Source organism: Amphibalanus amphitrite, unplaced genomic scaffold (genome assembly GCF_019059575.1).
Source record: "Amphibalanus amphitrite isolate SeventyFive unplaced genomic scaffold, NRLGWU_Aamphi_draft 000592F_arrow, whole genome shotgun sequence".
NCBI lineage: Eukaryota > Metazoa > Arthropoda > Thecostraca > Balanomorpha > Balanidae > Amphibalanus > Amphibalanus amphitrite.
In genome coordinates, this window is record NW_024882086.1 from 1 (window position 1) to 24,201 (window position 24,201).

A 24,201-nucleotide genomic window follows, 5' to 3' on the forward strand; every position below is an offset into this window, starting at 1 on the left:
TAGAGCCTTCGAGAGGATCATTAGAAGTCGTCATGAGGGTCCTTGGCTATATTGAGGGTCTTCATGGGCCCTCAGATACCTTTGCAGGGCTCTCAGAGTCTTGGTAAGACCGCTAGAGGCCATCGTTGTTAGGGCCCTCAATAGACCGTTGCAGAGCCTTCAGATGCCAGCATAGCCCCTGCAGCCTGGTTGTGTTGGGGCCCTCAGAGGCCGTCGCTGGGCCGTCTGAAGCCAAATGGGCTCTCAGACTTGAGTTGGGTCTAGGGCTGTCACGAGGGCCGCCCTCAGAGACCGTCGTAGAGGCCCTCAGAGGCCAGTGGGGCCCCTGGAGTCCTGTGGGACCCTCAGCAGTCGTCATGAGGGCCCTTAGTGGTCGTTATAGGCCCCAGGGGACAGAGTTCGTCGTGAGAGCCCTCAGAGATCATCGTAAGGGCCGCATAGACCGTCATAGGGGCCCTCAGAGGCCAGCGTGGCCCCTGGAGTCTCTTTGGGGCCCTGGAGTCTCTGTGGGACCCTCAGCAGCCGTCATGAGGGCCCTTAGTGGCCGTTGTAGGGCCCCAGGGGACAAAGCCCTCAGGTGGGAGCCCTCAGAGATCGTCATAAAAGGGCCCTCTGAGGCCGTCGTGGGGGCCCTCAGATGCCGCGTGGAGTACCAAACGCGGGTCGGGACACTTCTAGCCGGTGTGGGGGCCCCAAAGACTACATAGCATGGGGCGCTCCTGACCATATTGGACATCCCGGATGATTCCACATCAGTGTTCGTTTCCCGATCACTGGTTTTCAGGAGAAAATGTATTGGATGGTGCGACGGGCCCCTTGTACGGATTTTGGGGGTGCAAAAAGATATGTTTGCACCCCCATGTTTTTCGATGGGGGTGCAGCTGCACCCCCTGCACCCCCTATTCCGCCGCCACTGGAGAAGAGAGAGAGAGAGAGAGAGAGAGAGAGAGAAGAAAGGGGAGATAGAGAGAGAGAGAGAGAGAGAGAGAGAGAGATGAGAGAGAGAGAGAGAGAGAGAGAGAGAGGAGAGAGAGAGAGAGAGAGAGAGAACCAGAGCTAGTAGACCAGCACCCAACAGATCATAAACCAATAGTGCTTCATACCGATTAATTGGTGCGACCGACCGGTTTATCCCCTGCCTTGTTTATTTGTAACGTCAGCAAACGGAACTGATCAACTGATAACAATTTCGAAAAGGAAATATAACTATTAAAATCTCCAACCAAGTTTATGATTTCTCTTCAAGTTTGATCAAACCTACTCGTACTAATAACACATGATATTCGATGAAATTGGTTCATTACGATAAAAGAGTGAGCTAATTGACCACAAAATATAATATTGTTTTCAACGTATTGATCGTACATTAAATGCTACATCGGAACTAGAGGTGGCAAAATGTGGACCCGAGGACCCGGTCCAAAGAACCAGTCTGGACCCATATGGGTCCAGACCGGTTCCTGAAAATTTTCTGACGGGTCCAACCGGGTCCTACCATAAACTGTACATCTTGCACACTACACATTATTGCAAAATATGAAGTGAACGTTTCTTGGCACACAGTAGCTCATGAGTACTCCCAGTGGGAAATAGGCTGCTTTACATGTTGCTACTAATGATACCTACAAGTAGTTTGTATTAATTGACTTTTGGGGAACCGGGTCCAACTGGTTCCGATTCCAACTAAGGCCGGGTCCGACTGGTTCCAGAAATGTCCAGCCGGGTCTGGTTCGAGTCTGGTTCCCAAAATTTTCATCTTTTGCCACCTCTAATCGGAACATCCTACATGAATCCACCCGTAGTCAGGGTGGTGACGTCATCAATCCGGCTCGGTGTCCAGCGGCCCGCACTCCCTTCACACCGCGCCGGCCGCCATTTGCGGGCGCCCCCGCGCCGAGCGGGCCGGCCGGCGACTGTGCGCCGCCGCCTGGCCGGAGCGCCCCCTCCCTCCTGCGTGTCCTTCTCCCACTACGCATTCCGAGGGGTGAATCGGCGCGGCGGCTGGCCGTCAAAACACATGGGACCGGCAGCGTGGCCGCCGAGCGAGAGACGGTCACTGGGGCGCTGGAGCCCATTACTTGTCAGTGAGGAGCACTATCCTTTGTCGGCTGTTGGTGATCGCAATTGCTATCAGTGACCTAATTAATTCATACGTCATAATTTTCGTGGCATGAAAAGATAAATTAAATCGTATGCAAGAACAGCAACACCATAAATATTAGATGCACGCTAGCCGAAGTAAATAACATGTATATTCCTGTGAGAGAAAAGTACCGATGTTCATTTTAACAGACAAGAGTCGTTTTCCATTTCATTAAATCCTAGTTATTTCTACATGAATAGACAATAGCAGTTGACGTTAAGCAAAAGAAGAAGAACAACAACAAAACATAGGTATTTATGCTTTCGGAAGCGAAGAATAATCACAATGGATGCGTTAATTAACCAGCAACCCTTCAAGGACCAAATCAGGAATTTATTAGCATGTGTGCCAAATTCTATAGTCGGTTGCTAAGGATAAGAAATAAACAAATCTCTCAGGCGTACAAAGAGCTGATGAATTGGTCTCGCTCTGAAATGTTTGCCGGGAATAACTCGATTAACTGCTGAAAGTTCCTAATGAATATCGTCGTCAATGCATACCAAAGATAACGGAAACCTTATCTCCTAACAAATGTTTCTGGATAAAAAAGCATTAAATAAAACAGTGCAAAGATATACCACCTGAATAAGCAGTGTCAGATCCGTGTTTCGCTGTCGTACTCGCGGCTTCCCGTGACATTCCTGGGTTTCCCGTCATATTGATCCATCATCAACACATCCTCATCAAAAATGTGTTTACATTTTACTACGCTATGTTTTTACAAATGTAAGAAACCAGGACAGACAGAAGTTTAAATTCCCTACGTTAAATCCAGGACAGTATTGTTAAAAATGCAATCCCCTTGAAAGCCATGACAGTCTCATCGTTAAACAGTTCTTATCATTCTCTCCTTGACGCACAAGATCCTATATCGTTCCCAAATTATGCATCCTTACGAAAAATCAATGAGAGTTAACAATCAAACAAATCTGACATTAAATCGCGCGCTTTCCGTTGAGTGTTCTCGCCCCCCCCTAGTTTAACGTGTCAATCATCCTAAATAATTACCCTACCTGTACCCAGACCAAAATAGGAAGGAATTTTCTATTCATGTAAGATCAGAGAGAAACATCAGTGGGTCGGGGCTGGGCAAAAGGATAGAAGGTTAGCAGCCCAGCGCCCGACCAGATCCTGGCCAAACCTTGCCTGAGCTGATGGTGAGGCTGCAGGTGGCCAGCGGCTGCTGCTGCTGCTGACATGGCTGGCGGTCCAAGGTGGTCGGCCGCCCTGGTCTCCTCCGTCGCTGCTGGGTTGCACACCCCGACTCTTCTTTCAGCGCCGCCCGGTTGACGGGCCGTGCGGCCGGCAGGGCCGGCCGGGCCCCGCCGATGGCCTACCGCTGCTGGTGCACACAGAAAAATATTCCAGAATTGGAGGATCAAAAGCATGCGATAGCATGCTTTTGCATCCGGAAATTCCCATTGGTGGGTCGCTGAAAAAAAGTTCGGCTGAACCTGTTTGTCAGTGAGTGAGTATGTGAGTGAGTTTGTCCAAGCTTTTTTGGACCTGGAGTCAAAATGGGTGGACCGATCGGGACGAAAGTGGGACCGTTTGATTCGTCTCCGGCGAGGTAAACTTTTGGTGCTGGCCTCGGTTCGCTCGGTGCTTCGTGGCACATGCTATTCCGCTTCAAAGTTTCGGTGACACGAAATTTTTTGTCAAGGCTACAGGTCAACCCGAGGTCACGGGCAAAGCCATACTGGCGGGACACATCGGTAACACCTTGAACCAGTTTCCAGGGGGGTCACCGTCTGCGAGGGGTGCAGGCTGCACGTGCTGGGGTCGGAAAACCGTTTTGACGTGAGGTCCTCTGGCTCAAAGAAATTTTAAGCTATCAACCTCAAAATCGGTTCAATGGTAGTCCCAGGCAAGGCCTCCAAAATAATGCACATTTGGTTGAGCTAAACTCTGTGGTGCATGAGCTATGCACGTGCAAGCCGATTGCACCCCTTCGTACGTTGCCACGCCTGCAGGGTAAACGGCAGCTCTAACTGGTTCAAAACTTGCAGGTCATAAGAAGAATACATTTGATCACGACATTCCGGCGAGATAATATCCGAGGGGTGCAAGCTGTGCGTGCGGGGGCGGATAACGGTTTTGACGATGGATCCTCTGATCCCGGGAAACGTCGAGCTAGCGACACAAAAGTCGGTACACTGATAGAACTAGACACACGCTACAGGATGCTATGAAAATGCCTGCACTGTGGTGCCTGGGACATGAACTATGCACGTGCAGTTAATTCATATCTTACTGTAGGTAGATCTCCACATGAATCTCACGTGCTTTCAAGCATTTCATGGATGTTTCAGTTGGTTTTGCAGTCCATACTCAGTTCCATTCCTCCAATTCTGGCCCAAGGCAACGCACGAGCGCTGCCGGCATCTAGTAACACCGTTAGCGGTGTAATTGCACAGTACATATCTGAGCACTTGAGGAAAGTTATTTTAGTCCCTTCCCCGCTTAAAGGAAAAGTGCCACCTTCTTGAAATATGAAGATATCGTTGGTTTTTATTTTGACATTATTATTTTCCATTTTCTTTTCAAAACCGGTGCCAGAAGTGCATAATTCGCTAAAAAGTATTTCAAACTATTTAACATATTGGTACTATGTTTATACTCTCTACCGCAGCTACTGTATGATGTCATAGCAATGACGTCACACTCAAGCCAATCAGCCTTGAGGAGGATAGACTCGTCGGACTGTAGCGGTTGTAAACAACTTGTCGCCCCGTGTGTCTGCCCGTGGCGCTAGTTATCTGTCGAAGGTAAGGGTGAAAGATGGATATAATGGCCATGGAACGCTATTTTAGGATTATTGGTGAATAGCAAGAATATAGTTTTGGTGGTTTGAAATTGTTTGTCCTCAGTGATTGGCTTGATTCTCATTTTGCGGCATAAGCGGCTGTTTGGTTACATTGCATTTTTTATGATTGTGTAATTATTATGATTATGTTCCAGCCTGACGGCTACGCGCCCTAATCCTCGAAGAAGAAGAAGAAGATGATTATGTTCCTCCAAAGTAGACATCACATATCAATCTCAAAGGCAGATCATCTTCTTTTCATGCCTATAATTTTCTTCAAGAATATTAATAAAAAATATTCCATTTACCCCTGCCTATCATATATCCCATGGAGCTGCCGGTGGAAGTAGGCATGCAATGTGACCTAGCATTGGCGATGTGGTTAATTAGCTTTAAAGTACTATGGAATGCTAAAGGTCATCATTTAGAATGGTTTTCAAAACATTCCACTAGGAAATATTCATTGAAACCTGAAAATTACTTACAAAATGTAAATGTATAGCCACGTCTCAAGAGCATTCAGCCGTCTTCTCAGTAAATATATAATGAAACATAATCTTACCTGACCTAGCCTTACCTACAACCTACAACATACGGCATTGGTAAAGCTGGCATCACTGTCAGCGTATATTAGTTTGGTAGGTTGTGGGTAGGTAGGTTGCAGGTCAGTACAGGCGCGGATACAAGGGGGGGGGGCCATGGGGGCCATGCCCCCCCCCCCTTGGCCGATTTTTTTCAAAAATAAAATAAAAAGTTAAAAAGCTGAAAAGGGGGCCTCCTGAAAATAAAGTGGCTATTCATGTTGAGATGTTGCCTGAACAGCTAAATAAGCTCAATAGACGCAGTTTTTTTTGGGGGGGGCCCAACAAGTGGGAAGATGGGGCCTCCAACAGGTGGGATTATGGGGGCCTCCTGGTTTCTAATGGCCCCTCCCTTGGAGATTTTCTGAATCCGCCCCTGGGTCAGTAGGTAAGGTTAGGTTAGGTTAGATTGTTTTTAAGATTCCTTTTATCTACACATTTACCGGTTAGCGCTGACGGTGACACCAGCTTTACCGATACCCAACCTACCACCTACAACCTACAACCTAAGACCTACATTCAATGGTGGCGGGTGGTGATAATTGTTATACCTATATGATAATACTGGAGATAAATACCATACAGATTAGCTGGTATCCATGACACACTTTCTTAAGAAGAAGGTCTTCTATTAAATCATGTCTATTTTATAGGAATGAAATGATTTTTGTTGTAGTCACATTCCCTACTCTGACCATCATGTCTGATTATTTCCAGTTACCACTGACAATGCCCAAATCAAGAACAACAAAGGCCCAAAGGTTGCTGTTTGGTAGTGCGCAAAGCTGCTGGTAAGTGGCATCAAAGGATAGGATGTTGTTGTTGTTATGGGTTAGGGCGCGTAGCAACTTGGCTCTTGCGTCCAACATCAAAGGATAGGATGTGCTTTGTTATTTCCAGGCACGTAGCCAGGATTTTGCTCAGGGGGGGGGGGTCACAGGTTGTGGCCTAGTGTCGTACCCCCTCCAAAAAAGGAAAATTTCTCTGATTAGGCCCACTATTTTGGGGGTGTGTCACAGCTGTTTTTATTTTTTAAAAAAATCGCCATCACCGAGGGGGGAAGGGGCACGAGGGCATGGCTCCCGTGCCCCTCCCCCCTCCTTGGTTACGTCCTTGGTTATTTCTGAGAGTTTGGATATCACAAAGCTTTAGATATAAATTAGAATGTAATAAGAAGCTTTCAGCATTGCACCTTTCCAGACACTGATAATTCATTTGCCTTTATTGTTTCAAATGTCAATTTTCAACACAAAAAAAGTTGAAATTATTAACTCAAATAATTGCAAATATATACTTTGGTAATTTGCCTTTCGCATCACTATCAACAAAATAATCAAGGGTGACTAAATATGAAATGTTCCTGCATGATCTTCATCGTGAACAATTGTCAAGGTATGATGTTTGCGTGTTGAAATGTTATAAAGAACTTATGTCATAAAAACACAACTTGTAAAATTGTGTCTTTCCATATTATTCTGCAAGTAAGCCTTGGAAGGAAGAGACACTATTCCGTCCTACAGAAGCCATTTAGAAATGTGTGACATGTTCAGCACTTTGAGTCAGTCGGTGCCCGGACCTCAGTCGGCTGTATGACCGTCTCCTCGTCCTCTTTTGTCGGCTCCGCCCCGTGCTGTTCTATAAGGGTGTCTGACCCGCTGCCGCTATCCCCACTGTGAGGTCTGACCCGCCGCGCGCTGTCACCACTGTCGGCCCTCTGTGTGCGCGGCAGGTGGTGGTGGACGTCTCTGCCCTGACGCGCGGCGTGCGTCTGCTCAGTGTGGAGGTGCCGCTGACAGCGGTGCCGGCCGGACCGGCTGCCTCTCCGGCGGCCGACATTGAGCGCGGCACGTGTCCGCCGCCGTTCGGGCCGCTGCAGCTGCTGCAGTCGGCGGCGCAGCTGTCCGTCTCCGTGTCGCTGGCCGTGCCGCTGGACCTGCTGCCGCGGCCGGCGCCGGCGCGCTGCGCCTACGGCCGCCTGCTGGCCGTCGTCTCGCAGCGCGGCCTGCAGCGCAGCGGCGTGCTGCAGCTCATCCAGCAGCTCAACGAGCCGCCCAGCCCGGCGGCGGCCGAGGGCGCCGCGCCGCGCCGGCCCGGCGACGTCAGCACACCTGGCATCAGCGGCTTCTGCCTGGCCGACCGTCAGCTGCACCTGCTGTTCGCCGAGGGGCGCGCCGACGCCGAGCTGGAACAGACGGCGGCCGCGCCGCGCGCTCTGCCGCGCCGCGACGCTCGACTCTGCCACCACTCGGGCCTATACTGTTTAGGGAGCGCCTGTACCCGCGCCAGCCGGCCGCGTTCCGCGTGCTCGAGGACCGCCCGCTACGCGCCCAGCTGCTCGACACCCGCCTCTACACGTTACAGAAACAGGAGCCGGCGCGCGCCGTCCGCGCCATCAGAGAGTGCTTCCGCACGCAGTGGCTGTCGGAAAATGAACCTGCTTCCCAACGAGGCCGGCCTGCAACAACTGCTGGCCGGCTGTTGGCCGAAAAAAAAACGCCTTCAACCGGATGTCAGTTGTCAAATCAACGCGTATTAATGCATTCACTAGGATGGGCTTACGTAAAGCTGTAGAATTGCAAATATATAATGGCACTGTTTTTGATCCGTTCGGTATGCATTGGTATCATATGATCTCTCATTCACAGACGATCAGCTGCGAAGACCCAGATCCGTAGTAGAGGGCTCATCGAGTCCGGGTCCAGCTCCCCGTACTTCCTCCACTTTGGAAACACCGCAGCGCAGATCACAGTTATACATAATATTTAGTTTTCATTCACTTCATAACCGAAGGTTGTTTGATAGGTGATATGCTGCTTGAGTTTCACCCCGGTATATCAATACGAAGCTTCCGTCCCTGCCACATACCAGTGAAGGAGGCGGCGGCGGCGGCGGCCGGGGCCGGGCTGCCCTGCCCACCGACACAGTCTGTGAAATGCCCCAACAACCTTTAAAATTCAACAGGCTTCATAAATGTTTTTTTTTTGCACCATATTTTCTCGCGTATATGAAAGCTCTAAAATGTACAATATTCCTTTCAGCCACAAGCGATATAAAAGCTCTACAAAACGTCATGTCTCTGTGTGCAAGAAAGACACATATATTGTGTATAATCGAGCGTACATGATCTGCAGCGCTGCGGAGGGCTGCTCGGTTGCCGCTTTTTACCAGTCGGCTCTAGGTCGGACATATGGGTAAACAAAATGGAATAGTAATATTAAACAATGCTACCTGCTGATGCTACTGGGCCTCTCATTGGTGAAGAACTGGCAGCCAGCCAGCGTGTTTTTGTGAGAACTGTTTTAACAGCAGCAACCGAACGGCTCTCGGGCCAGCGACCAGTGAGCGTAGACAGCACAGCGCTCCGTTAGGCATCGGCGGGCAAGCACGCATTAGCTGTGGACGGACCGGCCGCCCGAACATATTTGTCGGTATCGAAAGTATCGTGAACCAAATGACTGCTAGCGAAAAAAGGACTGCCTCTCGTATCCATGAAAACATGTGTTCTACAAAAGTACATAATTGCTTAGTTGTCGCCAGTCACTCATTGCACCATGGCGTCAGTGTGGGGCCGCGCCCCGAATCATCTCAATCGCCAGGCAAAGCATCTCAATCGACAGGCACATGGTAGTCCAGCTACGAATCCGAGCCGCGGCATCCCGTCTATGTATCTACATTACACCACAATCGAACACTGTCGGGCCACCCGAGACAGCAGTCTCCAATGTAACATCAAAACCCGCCACTCGTCTAATATCAGAAAAATGAGCATTGAGTACCTACCGAATATCGACTACAGAAGATTACAATGGGGTGCAGATCTAGCAAGAGTGTCGCGGTTCGTCTCGGCACGGCTTACAGGCCGCCGAGCCCGCGCAGGTGACCGCCAGCTCCACCTGTTCCACCTCCGGCGCGGAAGCTCGATCACAAGACTGACCTCAGTCGGCGCTCTGTGCTCGGCACAGGGCGACCGGGTCAGGAGCGGGCCGCTGCCGCCAGGGCCGCGGCCACCAGCCACGCGGCAGCGCCCGCGCATCGGCAGCCACCACCCGCTCAGCCCAGATGCGCGCCACGGCGTCATTGGGGCTTCCCTGAGCAGGATCGAACCAGAGCTGCATGCACGGCTCCGTATCCGCCGTGAACTTCCACGAGTGATCCCACACCTGAAAAAGGCGCACGGTTTGCGTCACAGCTCGGCTCACTTTCACAGTCCACGCACCGGCAGCAATTAAGGGCTACTTAGATAGTGTGCTAATAGAGCGCAATCACTTAGCTTAATCCATATAGTCAACCATGAATTGTTAATTACGAGCGAGCGAGCGAAGCGAAGTCTTTTCAATATCACGGAAAAAGCTCAGTATGAGCGGCCCGACCCGGCCCGGCCTGTAACGCTTTTGAGAGGCTTATATCTCAGCAACCGCTGGACCGATTGGCCTGCGGTCTTTTTTTTTTGTTGGCTAGCCCTATTCCCTCTACCCCGTAATTGACTACTCTTGATACATTACAGGGACCGTCGTGGCACGTGCCACGTGAAAAGTCAAGGGTGTTATTTGTCAAAAGTTGCAAAAGAAGTGATTTTGAGAGGCTCATCTCAGCAGCCGCTTGGGCGGTCTTGCGGTAAATTTTGTAGGGTAGCTGCACCCCTTCAACCAAAGGTCGGATGCTCTTGATCTATGTGAGTGACCCCCACTGCACGTGCAAAATGCAAAAAGAAGAGGTGCCGAATTTGTTCCCATTTCAATAACTCTGTAATTACTGGGGCGATTTAGCTGAAACTTGGCATACAGGTAGGCAGTAGGCACCCACCAGGCAATGCATTCCCATATGTTGCGGTTAGGGTGCTACTGCTTAGTGTATTATGTGTAAAATAAAGGACGCTTGAATCTTACCTGAGTGATGTCCATTTCTTGATCACTTTCATCTGTGGGTGACCGAGCAGCGACAGCAACCCAAGGCGTATACGGAATCTGTAAAAAATCAGCACACCGTTACCACATGTTTTAATAAAACTTACCTATAGGGAGGTAGCATAAAATACAGATCAAAACAATAACATACAAACATACAGATATTCGGTTAGGTTGAAATGGCTAAAAAATATAAAAAATAAGGGCAAGGTACTAGGGCTGTAAAGCTGTAAGGGCTCGGTACTAGTAATAATTTTTGGCTAAAAATATCACAAATAAAGACTCTGCACTAAAGCTGTAATGTCTGGTACTAGGAATAACTTTAGAGTGAAGTGTTACAAAAACAATATTCAAAGTCTTTTGATAACTTTGCAGGCATTTTCATCACTTTTAAAAAATAACTTACATTCTGATCCGGCACAGCACTGTTCTTTAGACGCAAACGTTTTTGACTGTGCTTATCATGGTGCGCACTTCTTGTTAAGTTTAAGTGGTCATGTGGTCTTGGCTCATTGGTCATGCCACACACCCTCATCCACTTTTCTCTGTACTTCTTTTTTTAGCGGGAACCTAAAAGTAAAAAAGGGTCAACACATGCTTAGTCCATGCAACACATACTCTGTGTATTAAAGGGACCCTCCCACCTTCAAAAAAGTTTATGAATTGGCATGAAAGTGATGTCGCTCGGTTCAGAAAGAGCGAAAACGAATATCTACCAAATTTCACCGAAAAATATTCACCGGTTTTCAAGATATTAGACTTTTACTTTTGTTTACTTTTTGGGGATCTCCGCTGTTTCTAGCGACTTTATTTTAGAAGTGCGGCGTTTGCGGCAGATGTTGCGCGCAAATAGCATATACCACCGCGTGCTACAAAACGTTTTAGTCAAACATTTAAAAATCGTTAGATATTTGCGCTGACGTCACACATTCAGAGGGGTATTCCTAAGCATTAGCCCCTCTGAATCAAAATGCTGCAATTTTGAAATTCAATATTTCCGAGTTAAGGCATTTCTCGATGTTGTGAGTGCCGAAACCGGTAATTGTGAGCCAGGGACCCCATTTTGGCTATCTCAACTCAAATCTAATGTTAAGGTGGGAGGGTCCCTTTAAGCTGAATAACTCCACTGAGCCCAGTTTCACCAAGTGCGGTAAACTTAATTTTGGGGTAGTTTTTGTAGTTAAGTAGTGGGGTAGTTTGGTAGTTTACCCCAAATTGAGTTTACCGCACTTGGTGAAACTGGGCTCTGGTGAGTTTCCTTTTCTTGTCAGCACATAAGTGAAAGAAAACTGTGTAGACAAGAGATGAACCAAACCCCCATGGAAAGGTAGGTGTTACCACAACCAGGAAATGGGATTTGAAGGGCTGGATAAATGTGTCTGAGTTCTGCCTTTCAGCCAGACTGGAAAACATCCATACACTACGCCGGATGCCCGTGAGCCCCTCATGCGCCAAAATTTGAAGCAAGCAATTTTGAGCTGAAATTCCAGTGCATGATTTCCACTGAAAGTTGGGTGCCTGTTTGCACCAAAATTAAGCCACTTTTACATAAAGCACATGTGCATATCTACCGACCAAGGCTATATCAACCAGACAGATCGTTCCGGGGCCTCGGAGTCAGACGCTCTTCCCTTTCTGAGCGTCTGAATTAGTTAATGTTCCCATGAAAACCCAATACCACAATTTGTGTGGCACACTGTAGAATCTTAAGGTGAAACAAGGCCCAGGCCGGAAGTTCCGACTCTCTTCAGACCTGCCAGCGCCCGCAGGGCAAGTCTGCTGCTAGATTGACCACAGCGTGTCAAAAAATTCGGTGACAGCCATTTGCATAAACATTATGCGCCATGCAGTCACCCTGCGCCTAAAAATTCAGCTGCCACCATGCGCTGAATTTGACGCATGCAAAATTATGCTGGATGTGCGATGAAATTTTCGGGGCAACGCCGCAATCACGCCACTTCGCATGACATATTCGGCATAACTTGCGTTTTTTTATCCAGTCTGGCATTTCAGTTGTGAAAGCCTGAACAGTTCAAAAGGGTTTGCTAATCCAGGGGAGAGTTCTGTGAAAACAAAAGTAATAGAAGAGCCATTGCAATAAATATGAATTTAGGTACCTACCTAGGTACCTAGGTACTTACTTGTGCACAGTCACACGCATATCAGTCCCGACCCGACGTAGGTCGTTTGCTCCGCGGATCACGCACTTCTTCATCGTTATTATAGGTATTTGTTCGAACAAAAATGCCCTGATTTCGGATAGGAGCCACGGTATAAAATATGGTATACTGCCTTGCGTAAGATAAAAATGCATTTTAGCAATTGGCTACCAAACGAGATGTCATCTGTTCAGGGCATAGCATAGGTTTACTTTCATAGACCTCATGAAAGTAGCTCATGAAACTCATCACCAATCAGCGCGACGGATTTCAAGATTCGATTGCGGATGTTCATCCGCCGGCCGATTGCCAGAACAGACAACGAAAAATAACGCAACTGCTCGTGGTCTGCTCGCTAGTACAGGGATCCGTGCCTGATCAGTACTGCTGCAAGCTGATTGGTTAAAAACCAAAGCCTCGCCGCGGGTGGCTGTATTGTCGGATAAGAACGCATTCCTGGGATAAGAACGCATTCCTGGCATATTTTCTTTTAAAATTGCCGATAACTACGAATGGAGGCCGAAATCGGCCGTAAGGAAGTAGACAGAGAGGTTTTCGGACACGGGCTACAAGATGGCTATCTCAGTTTCAATCCCCATGTTAAAGGTGGCCCTTTTCCTTTAAATTACTCGCGCTTCTAAATGAACACCAGGAAGAAGGTAATAGAACACTGTTAGGAGGGTTGGGTGTTTTACTACATGTAGCAAAACACCCAACCCTCCTAACAGTGTTCTATTACCTTCTTCCTGGTGTTCATTTAGAAGCGCGAGTAATTTAAGCGGGGAAGGGACTAAATTAACTTTCCTCACTGTGCTCAGATATGTACTGTGCAATTACACCGCTAACGGTGTTAATATTTTTCTGTGTGTGGTTGGGATTACCCCCCGGGCCCGGCCGGGTTAAACCTGCACTATGACGAAATGGCTGCAATATGGCGAATATCGTGCCGCGATTCAATGTATCAATGCACTATGCCGTGCTGTCGAAATCGCCTGCACTATTTTTGAAATGTGTGCACTGCTGCCTAAATTGGGCCTTTTCATTACATCCATTAAAATCTCGTTAATTTTTATTAGCAGTAAAATTTCAAAAATTTAGTAAAATTTCATTAGCAGCTTGTTTGAACGGCACCACGCTACACTTGATGAACAGCAAGAGCGTTGTCAAAAATATTTTCTAGATGGGGCACCAAATTCGCTTGAAGGTTAACCCGCGCCCTGCTGGGGGGGGGGGTGTTTGAACAACCCCCTTGTGGTTTTTCGCGAATATCTCAAAAACGGCGGCGCGGAGCGACGTCGTTTTTGGTACACCTTATCATACATCAATTCTACACATGTTGTGAAAATTTCAGACCAAGGTCATTCAAGGTCAGGTCACCAGGTCACTTGAAGTGACCTCACCTCATAAAAGTTTCAATGTCTGTCATAGCTACACCGAGTGACCGATCGCTTTGAAACTTTCAGCGATTGCTAAGAGCAATAGCATGTACAAAATGTATATCTCAGAATTTTGATATCGATGACCTAAGGTCAGGTCAATTTTGCGACCTCCCCATTATACCTAAGTCAATGGGAGAAAATTGAAATGCGCCTCTTTTGGACGAAAGACATTATAAACACTCCCAAACACCGAATTACAAGTGGTTTAGACACACTGAACATGAAAATGGTGTCCGTGACCCTTATTTATGCCCTGAGGTCATCTTAGGTCACGAATGCTATCTAACAGTTTTTCGCAAATAACTTTTGATAGAGGCATGCTAGAGCGCTGAAAACGCCTTATATGTGTTCAGCTCGACGATACGGATCGACTGATATGCAACATGACCCTTTCCGGTCAGGTCATGACCTTGACCTGAGGTCAAATTTTCAAGTTGACCTTTCAAGGTCAAGGTATAGTTCATTCGATGCGTCTTGACGAGAGGAACACGATGCCGGTAAAAATAAGCTCGTACAGGGCTTGGGTCGAAAGTTATTGCAGAAAAACTATTTCCGAAAAAATCGGCTATTTTTGCAGTTTTTGCCCCCTGCAGGCAAAACCGTTAAAGTTAGGTCAAATCTGAGAGAATTACTCAGAAAGGGCGTTATAGGGCTATCGAATGCGCTTTTCCGCGGCGCTGTAGCTCTATTGGTTCCCGAGTTATGCGTTGGCTTCTTGGAAATTTTCGATATTCGACCTGGCAATCGGCGAAATTTTGCCTTCAATGACCTCTGGTGACCTGACCTTTGACCTGATCAAAAAATTGACTGAAGTGATTTCGTCATTATTTTTGACACTCTTTCGAACGCCGCCTTCCGCGTATCGCTACGTGGCCCAGGAGCCGAGTTACAAGGGGGGGGGGGTGTTCAAACACCCCCCCAGCAGGGCGTGGAAATCCAGGACCCCCAGCCGGGCGCGGGTTAACTAAATTGCTTTGCGGTACGCCGAATACCAATGCATATGACGAAGCAATGCACTCTGGCGAAACTGAAATCGCAACTACTGAAAATGAATGCATTCTCTTTTAGGGGAGAGAGGTCATATTGCGCCAAGCCTATATCGGTCTATTGCGGCTTAAGTTGACCAGCTGTCGCGCTTGATGATATCTCAAATTGTACCTCAGTTATTTTGGCATCAAATTACAACTCCTAATTTGTATCACACCCATAAAAATTAACAAGAGAAAAGTTTTCCGACACACCTGCAAAGGGCGCATTTGCGGACTACCCCATCAAAAAGCGCCCATGCCTCTTATGTAAAAGCGCCCTATTAAAAACAACGGTTTGCTGCACCTAACTAAGTAGCCTATTTGAACGTGTCAGCCCATTAACCATTTATGCTGTGAAGGCTAAGGTAATGGTAAGGTCAGCGCTCTAATAATCAAAGTGTTCAATGAAATGTGTCCCAACCACCAGATGCTGTTTCTTAGGGTTGAAGAATAGGGCGCAAATAGGGTGGGCGTGCAATTACGAATGGAACACATTTTTCATGAGCTTCAAAATTGGCGAAGACAGCGAAGCCACGGTGGTGATAAACTTTCAAAACTACCATTAAACGAGCAATTAACAATGATTATTAGTTGAATCACTATCTCTAAGATACACTGTAAAAAAAAATCTTACAAGCCCCTTGTAGGAAAACCGCTGGCGCAAAAATGAGCATGCAGCGACGTGTAAAAATCGCCTCATATTTAGCTAGTAAGAGGGTACATGCTTGTTTCGTTAGTAAATGACAAGCCCACGCCTCCGAGCACCCCCGTGTCAGCCCCTCGTTTCGTTATTCGGTACCTCGTTTGAAAATGAGGGCAAAACCAGCAGATCGGTACGCCGATTAGGCTCCTCGGTACTTATAACTCGCCTGGTAACCCAACCAGCTAGCGCCTGCTATTGCTGCCCAGTAGTAATACTAGCTCAATTGCGTCACCTTCTCCCCAGCCGCCCCTCCGACTGGTGGACGACCCGGCCAACGACAGCCGCGACAGCGTGCAAGCCACGTTACAAAAAAAAAAAATACACAAAAATAACGTTTATTACTTATTAGCATACGATACAAAATATCTAAATATATACATATTACAATATCATAGTGGAGTGGTGCAAAGGCTGATTCGAGTCACCACCAATAACATTCACAAAATAATACGGTTGCATGAGACACGATCGGGCACTTCCACGGGCTCTGACGCAACGGCACTTACAACAGGCGAGTGAGCAAGTTGATCCTGACATGTCAGGTACTATTGGTCTCAAGATAAGGGTCCAGGCGACCTGTAGGTTTGATGCGGTGAATGCCCCCACCTCCGCCACACTCGCTCGGTGCTACGGAGCTCCGATCTCGCGACCGGTCACCTGTACTTGTAGACTGTGCCGCATGACATAGCAGTTGGGCGGGCCAGCGGAGCTTCGGCGGAAACTAGCGCCGCGTTTGACAGAGAAGGACGCTCACCATTCCGGCGGGAGGGCCGCTCGCCATTTTTACCCTCTCATGTGTGCGGCGTTTGCCAGCTTCTAATGTGTAGGGGGGGGGGGGTCGGTTGGACACCCCTTGCCGTTTGGCCCCTAATCGAGCTAGAGCTTCGCGGAAAAAACGAGCGTGTTGCCCGTGACGAGAGGAAGCCGATGATACCCAATTTTAAGGCCCTAGGGCTAGGTCATTGGTTGACCTTCCAGGTCAGGTCAATGACCCAAAGTCGGGAAAATCGGGACCTGTTAGAAAGTCGTAAAGTGTGGCTGCTAAGGGATTTTTCGGGGTTCTGATCATGAATATCGTGTTAGTTTTGATCACAGATGATGTCTTTAAGCATTTAGACCAGGTCGGGTTAGGTCAGGTCAGGTCAGCCAGTAGGCGACGTGACGGGTATTCGTAGTACGTGTCAACCGCCTCTGACAGCTTCGTAACATGTTACGAAGTCACCAAAACTACTTCGTTAATGTTCAAATGGTTGCTAAACTCGAATTCAGCTCCAAAAACTAGCCTAGAAACATGTAAAACTCGAAAAGTGAACCGAGGTCACCAAAGGTCAATGACCTGACCTGGCCTTCAGGTGACCTTGACACCCACCCTAATGTATGGGAGCAACATCAAATCACATGTTTGAGCGTTTGAAACTACGAAAAGCTTGCAAACGCGCGGCTAATGCGAGCCGACATACGCGGAATCGCGATTCCGGCCAAACATGGTCTCGGGAAAGAGGTCACAGGTCAAAGGTCATTTGGGTCAGGGTCATGAAATTTTCAAGGTAGGTGTAAAATTGATCAATGCGAGGGTACTGAAAGTTTCGTCGCGATCAGCCGCTTTTTACGCGAATTATTCGCGAAAAACCATGGGGGGGTCCATCCGACCCCCCTACACATGCGAGGGTTAACTCCATGTAGCGCCTCGCTGACAATGAAAGACACTACATGAGGACGACACTACAGGGTTCGGCAAAAATTATGTCCACTACCTATGACAACACTTTCCGGTTCCTAATCGTGTCTTCACCTGAGGGATGACGATTCAGGCTGCACTCCTGCATTGCACGGTCCTTGGCCGCAGAACATGAGGTGACGAACGGACCTCGGGTCACGGATCACCGAGCTACGGCCAGTTTCACAGATATTGTCCACCTGAACGGCTGCGTCGCTACATAAAGGAAGCATCCAAGGGAGCATTTATCAAGGGAGCTGAACCAGACAGTCGGCATGATCCAGGCCGAAATGACACAGCGTGTCATAGCTGATTGGTTGGGACATCTGCCTGTTGTTTTTGTTTGCAAGTCTAAATTATGGACGAACTGTCTGCACAGCCCGGTGTTGGTGGGATAAGCATGCGGTTGCTGGCAGTGTTGCTGATCGTTCCAGTTTGCCAGCGTGCGCCTACCATTTCAAACGTTACATAAATCGCATTGAAAAAGGCGACCGGGAAGAGGGGCCAGTAGTTATCGACAAAATTGGCCAAGCGGCTCGCGCTGAAGCGCTATCACATCTCCAAACAGGACCGTGAGACGCTATTGGAAGAGCTCTCCGAGGCTCATTACCTACCTTCGGCCCAATACTAAGCCAACGCATGGTCAATGACATGTTGACATGCATTTTCAATCAGGACGGCGCGCCAGCTCATCGCTCTGCCAAGGCCTAGCGGTGGTGCGAATTGAACGTGTCAGACTTCTGAAGGAAAGAGATGCTAGCCGGCTGCCATTCGGACCTCATCCTGATCGACGAACTGCAGGCTATCGTCCAGCAGGACCTGGACAAACAGAAGCCGGCGGCCAGCCTCGGCGCCTTGTCGTTACAGCTCAAACGGGCATGATAATAAATCCAGCCGTATTTACTGCACAACCTAGTTACCAGCATGCAAATTTGCGTTCGTATGTAAATCCCTGTTCGTGGGAAATAAACTGAGCGCTAAAGAGAATCGCTGTCCCCTATGTAGCAACTTAGAGAGAACATTTTTTTAGAGGATAAAACTTATGCCGGACCATGTAGCTCACACATCATTCATTGCAGTTTCACGTTCGACTGCAAGACGTGGCAGTTTGTTTAGGACGTAGCAATCAATGTTGTCATGATCGGCAAACCGCCGACAACGTCACTAATCACTATTTATATCATTATCTTAACGGTTGCATATTTCAACCTTCATAACTTTAAATTTCCTAAGTTGTTTCATATAATTTCATTTATTGCGCTGAACAACTGTTGAACAGTTCATTTCAATAACTGCATTGTTCAAGCTTCGGTAGGGTTAACCAGTAAACAATATGTTAAGTGTTACTCTCGCCCCGTTCGCTATGTGTTCGCTTTATACTTCTATCGAACGTGATATCATTCCAAGAAAGCACTAATAGTGTAGAGTATAGAAGCCATTCCCACCGATGGGACTCGAAGCGATGCAGCTAGGTAATGCATAAGGCTGATTGGTGATTTCAGCTTATAGACAAGACAAGGAAACGTTCTCAAAAATCAAATCCACACGGAACAAACATATTTCAAGAGTGCACGTGTCTCTTTGTCGTTGTATCCGTTATTCCTCGTTGGACCTATCGGCCTTCTGAATACCGGGAGGGTCTGGAGTGGGGGGGGGGTGCTTGACCCCGCCGCCGTTTCACCCATAATTAAGCTAAAAGCCTTGCAAACAAAAAAAAAAAACAACACCCAGCGATTCACAATCAAGTTAAAAGTGTCAGAGCAACATGTGACCTCTGAGGTCAGGTCACGTGCACAGGTGCAGGATGTTCATTAGCGAATATTAAGCCCCCGCTGGAGGCCCAAATGATCGCCGGCCATCGTGCAGACGAGGCCTTCGACGACACACGGCAGCGTTCAATTCATCAAGGGTCTTGGACTCTTGAGTTCGTTCCGCAAATTGAGTTGCTTGAGGTTAAACGGTGAAGTCCAAGCAGGAAAAATCCAGACTGCAGAGTGACCAGGGGTGCTGGGATCTTGTTCAGTTGCTCGAAGGTGATGAGAGTCTAGCAATTCTTTAATAATCTGTCCAGTATTCACGCTCGCGATGGATTAAGAAACCCAGGGAATGTATTTTTAAATAGGTATATGGACTAGTGATGTCAATTACAGAAAGTCGTGATACCGATACCAAGCCAAATACCAACAGGAACCGTGAGAAAATATCAAAAGCGAACCGACTTCGGAATATCAGGGAAGTGCCAACTTTTTACCAAAGTCACAGTCTCTTTTACATTAGCGAGGACTCACAATACCTACCAACAAAATACCAAATGTGTTCGAAACGCCAAATACCAAGTTGGTATCGGTTTGGTATCGGTATGCCAAAAAGTTGGTATTCGATTTGACATCTCTAAGATGGACAATCCTCCACAAGAAGAAACTAAACTGGAAACATTATCGCCCGATCCTAATGACCGTCATCTACCCTGACAGCATGGTGTCGAGGCTGGAAGCGTGCATCTTTTGGCTCACGGCTCAGTGAAGCGGAAGAATGGTTCGAAAGGGTGATATTGAGTGACGAAAAGTGGCTCGCGCTACAGCAAGCACCCGCAAGAAGAATACAGGCTCCTTCGCCGAAGAATCCACAAAAGTTGATTCCATACAAGGATGTGCACGGAGCGAAGGTCTTGGCCGAGGTCTGCCGCACGGAGAAGCAAGTTTTCTTCGAGCGACACAACTGATTTCTGTTTGTGCGATGTAAAATGTCTAAGATTTATCATTCCAGCTTTTGCTGGAGTGAGCTGCTTTTGCATTATGTCTTATGCCTCTGGCAGGACTGACTTTATGTCATCCCTTATTGATCACCCTGTAATTTAGAGGATAGCGCGTGGATGTGTAAATGCGGTTATCCCGTACCGTAGACAGGGTTTACAATTGCTTTACGTGTAAAGAGAGAAAATTATCAGATGTCGTGTAACTGATTTGTTAAACGTCTAGGCGATTAAGAAACTGTTAAACGTCTAGTAGACATTTCGTCTAGTCTGAAATGTCGTATTTTTATATAAAATGAATTATTTACCATTAAGCATCCGAAATATATCGGCGGTACGGGATAAAATTATTAAACCGCTCGTAAGTGGAAAAAATCTTTTGCGAGACGTTTAAAAGATTTGTTCTAATTAACTACTTGAGGTTTAATATATGTATTTCAGTAAATACCGTTCCCTGTATTTCAGTTGGAACGGTAGTTAATGACAAAAAAAAGCTCCAATATCTATGTAATGTCGTTTATGACGTTGCACATGGCTCAAAACGCAAAAGTTGAGCATCTATCTTGAACGGAGTGAAGCGATACGAGCAAGACTCCATGTGCAAACGATAGTCTTAAATCATTTTTTGTCATCAAAATAAATTTTAATGTCCCTTGTTCCTTGTTGAATTACGATGGTGAGGTCACGTCATTGACCTAGATTTACGTGAACTTTATAGAAAATTACGAAACAGAAAAGTTGCAAGGTCTCGGAAGAATATGAAATCATGTGAATTTTATTTATCTGCAGAAGTGGACCTATAGCAATGACGGAGTTGCCAAGCCGCAATATTTTAGGACCGAGTGAAGTCTTTTATGACGTCAAAGGTCAGTGACTCGACGAGAATTGAAAATGTAATTGGTCGTTGGTGTCACCAGAGAATCGGCTTGAATTAAGTCAGGTGTGCTATTTTTCAGCTTTCTATGGTTGCCTTGTTGAGAGTAATCGCAAGAATTCTGGGGCAGGCAACACCCGTCAACCTCAACCATGGAAAGCTATGCTTTTGCGGAGTGAGCTTTAAAGCTAGTGCGCCCCATGCACTGTCGTTTTTTTCCGCTTGCTGTCGGTTTTCCAATATATGGAAGCCAGTTACAGGCGTCTCTTAGTCTCTCATTGGTCAATCGCACACACCACGTGTGGTTCATCAATGACCAATGGGAAGATGAGAAACGCCAGCAAACTGACAGCATGCTGATTTGGTGATCAAACAGCGCCCTGACCACACCCCCTCCCATCTATCGCTGACAGCCTGCTCGGTAAATCGTCTCGAGGCGCGACTGAGCCAGGCCCTTCGACCGGCTACAGCCGCCGGCATAATTCCGCCTGATTCCGACTGCACCGCTGGACACCACACTGCGGCGAGCGACCCCGCTGTCAGACTCGGGCCGCACGCACCCCCTCCCCTACCCCCACTCCAGCTGTGGCGAGGGTGAGGGTATTCACCGCATCAAACCTACAGGCCGCCTGGACCCTTATCTTGAGACCAATAGTACGTTGTGCACTGTGCAGTCCATCAAATATTTGCCATACTTTGCAGATTCAAGCAAGTATTTTTTTCACCACCCTTGTGGCGCAGTTGGCAAGTGCGTTCACGTTTGGTGTGGGAGGTCCTTGGATCAAAGCTGACCTCTGGCAGCGTTTTCCTCGGCCGGCTCCTACCCAGGAGATGGCAGTAACTGGGGAGTGTTCGCTCGGTCGTGGGGATTACCGCTGTGCCAGCCAGCGCCCCCGGCCGCAGGTACACGGGCCTGATCCGCCTTTAAACAGATCCTTCGGTCCGGTGACATGTCCCGAGGGCACGGCCTCGCTTCATGTCCCGGAGCAGCCCTCTGACCTGCCGGGCCCGAGAAATCGGGATAGCCCCAGCGTGCGCACCAGTGCGGTGCCACCTGGGGTGCGTGACAGGAAGCGTGCGGTCAAGGCTGTCCCGCGTAGCGGGTGCCGAAAACGCTTCGTACCACTGCCGTGTATATAGTGTACTAACCCAGTATGAATGTGTGCTACTAACGACAAAAGCCCGGGTCGGGCAACAAAAATATTTAAAAAAAAGTATTTTTTTTTTCTGGGCGAGGCTTACCAACAGAAATATCGCTGGCTTCCGGTATACCTTCATGCCTCGGTCTCCCACAACTTTAAGCAACTCTGCAAACAGAAAAGAAAATTAGGTAACTGCTGATTTTAAAATATCAGTGAGAATGGCTTTATTATCTACATCAACTGACTTTTGTGTAAGATAAATCAATGTCAGGCAATATATGTAGCTTACACATTTGGAAAAAAGGCTAGACAGCAACTGAAAGAAAGTCCGTCTTCCAATAGTCGGAATTCAAACGAAACAGTGGCCCACAGCGGTCAAGGAGTGAATTCTATGACGCAACATGTGTTCAGAATATTACGAAATAAATAAAATGTCGCCCATTGCTACGTAAATATCATACAATATAACGTACCTTCGAAATATCCCAGTCCGAGAACTTCACAACGCACCGTGCCACAACACAACCGCACCAACCGCCGGCAGCCGCAGAACTGAACAATGGCGGCCGGAAATGACGGCCCCGCCGGAAGTGAAGGACGCGTTTTAGAAGCAGTCTCAGACTCGTCGCTGCTCACCGTAGCAGGGATTTATGAGGCACTACCGAATCAAAGTCGTTTCGCCTCATTCGGCAACACGAAAACCCTACCAGGACTAGTCCGATGATGAGTTTCCGACTAGGTGGCGTGTGCGCAGGATTATATTTAAAGCACGTGCAGGGCGGTGCCTCATTAGCCGACATAATAACAATATGACACGATAATGAAACACGCATGTAACTAGCATGCAACAAGCTTCTGGCGGATTTAATTATGAGACTATGCGTAGTTTTCCGACACAGCGCGAAATCTGTTGATAAGCAGGAAGGGGTGTTAGGGAAGCATTTAAGTTATTAGGTTACCGTTTGTAACCAATTGTTTCACGAGGCCACTCTTTAACTAACAACTCTCAGGCTGATAATGTCCCTATATATAACAGCAAGGTACAATGGACGACCGTGTAACCCACTCCTTGTCATAGAATTGGCTCGTGACATTTTTTACAGTGTAAACCATGACACTAGCAAAGGTCGAAATAGACTGTTTCGCGTAAGAAAATAGAGGAAATCACAAAAAATGGTCTGCGAGAAAGCTGAGACACCTCACCTGCCCCCGTGGACCGGAATAAGAGCGAGTTATTGGTGGTGAAGTAAATGCACACATTCGAGCATTCATTCGAATCGAATTTTGGACAGGAGGAAGGTGTGGCGCATTTAAGAACATGGCGCAATATGACCTCTCTCCCCTAAATTACTTGCACTGTTTCGGAGCCGTGTGCACTATTACTGAATTTCGTGCACTCGGCCTAAGAAGCGGTGCACTATGCCGAACTGTCGAAATGGTTGCACTATTTCTGAACTGTGTGCACTATTTCTACATTTGGCCGTAAAAAGGTGTAGATGGGGCAGTGGGCACCGAATTTATTGAAGATTAAGTTTTGATTAAGTTAAGTTTAGATTAAGTAAGTTAAGATTAAGTAAGTTAGATTAAGTTAAGTTTCGAACCGCTTTGCGGTTCGCCGAATACCAATGCATATGACGAAGCAATGCACTCTGGTGAAACTGAAATCGCAACTACTGAAAATGAAATGCATTACCTTTTAAATTGCTTGCACTGTTTCGGATCCGCTTGCACTATTACTGAATTTCATGCACTCGGCCGAAGTAGCGGTGCACTATGCCGAACTGCCGAAATGGTTGTACTATTTCTGAACTGTGTTTACTATTTTTATATTTGGCAGTAAAAAGGTGTAGTTCTCTATATACCGTGATGTAACGCATGTAGGCTGATGGCGTTTTTCCAGCCGCGAGCGTATACCTAAGGGAGACGTCCGTTTGACCCCCCTTGCCGTTTCGC

General features: G+C 47.5%; 1 protein-coding gene and 1 long non-coding RNA gene across 2 annotated transcripts; one reads left to right on the forward strand and one right to left on the reverse strand.

Moving 5' to 3' along the window:
• Positions 1–6,306: 6,306 nt before the first annotated feature.
• On the forward strand, positions 6,307–8,132 carry LOC122394448 (the record flags this gene model as incomplete). Its single annotated transcript, XM_043391336.1, has 2 exons — positions 6,307–6,321; positions 7,260–8,132. Coding segments are annotated over 2 exons (822 nt in total), but the record flags the coding sequence as incomplete, so codon positions are not given.
• Positions 8,133–8,598: 466 nt separating this feature from the next.
• Positions 8,599–13,038, reverse strand: LOC122394454. Its single transcript, XR_006258872.1, has 4 exons — positions 12,576–13,038; positions 10,841–11,004; positions 10,417–10,494; positions 8,599–9,690 (listed from the first exon to the last, which is right to left on the reverse strand). It is a non-coding gene; the product is annotated as an uncharacterized LOC122394454 (long non-coding RNA).
• Positions 13,039–24,201: the final 11,163 nt, after the last annotated feature.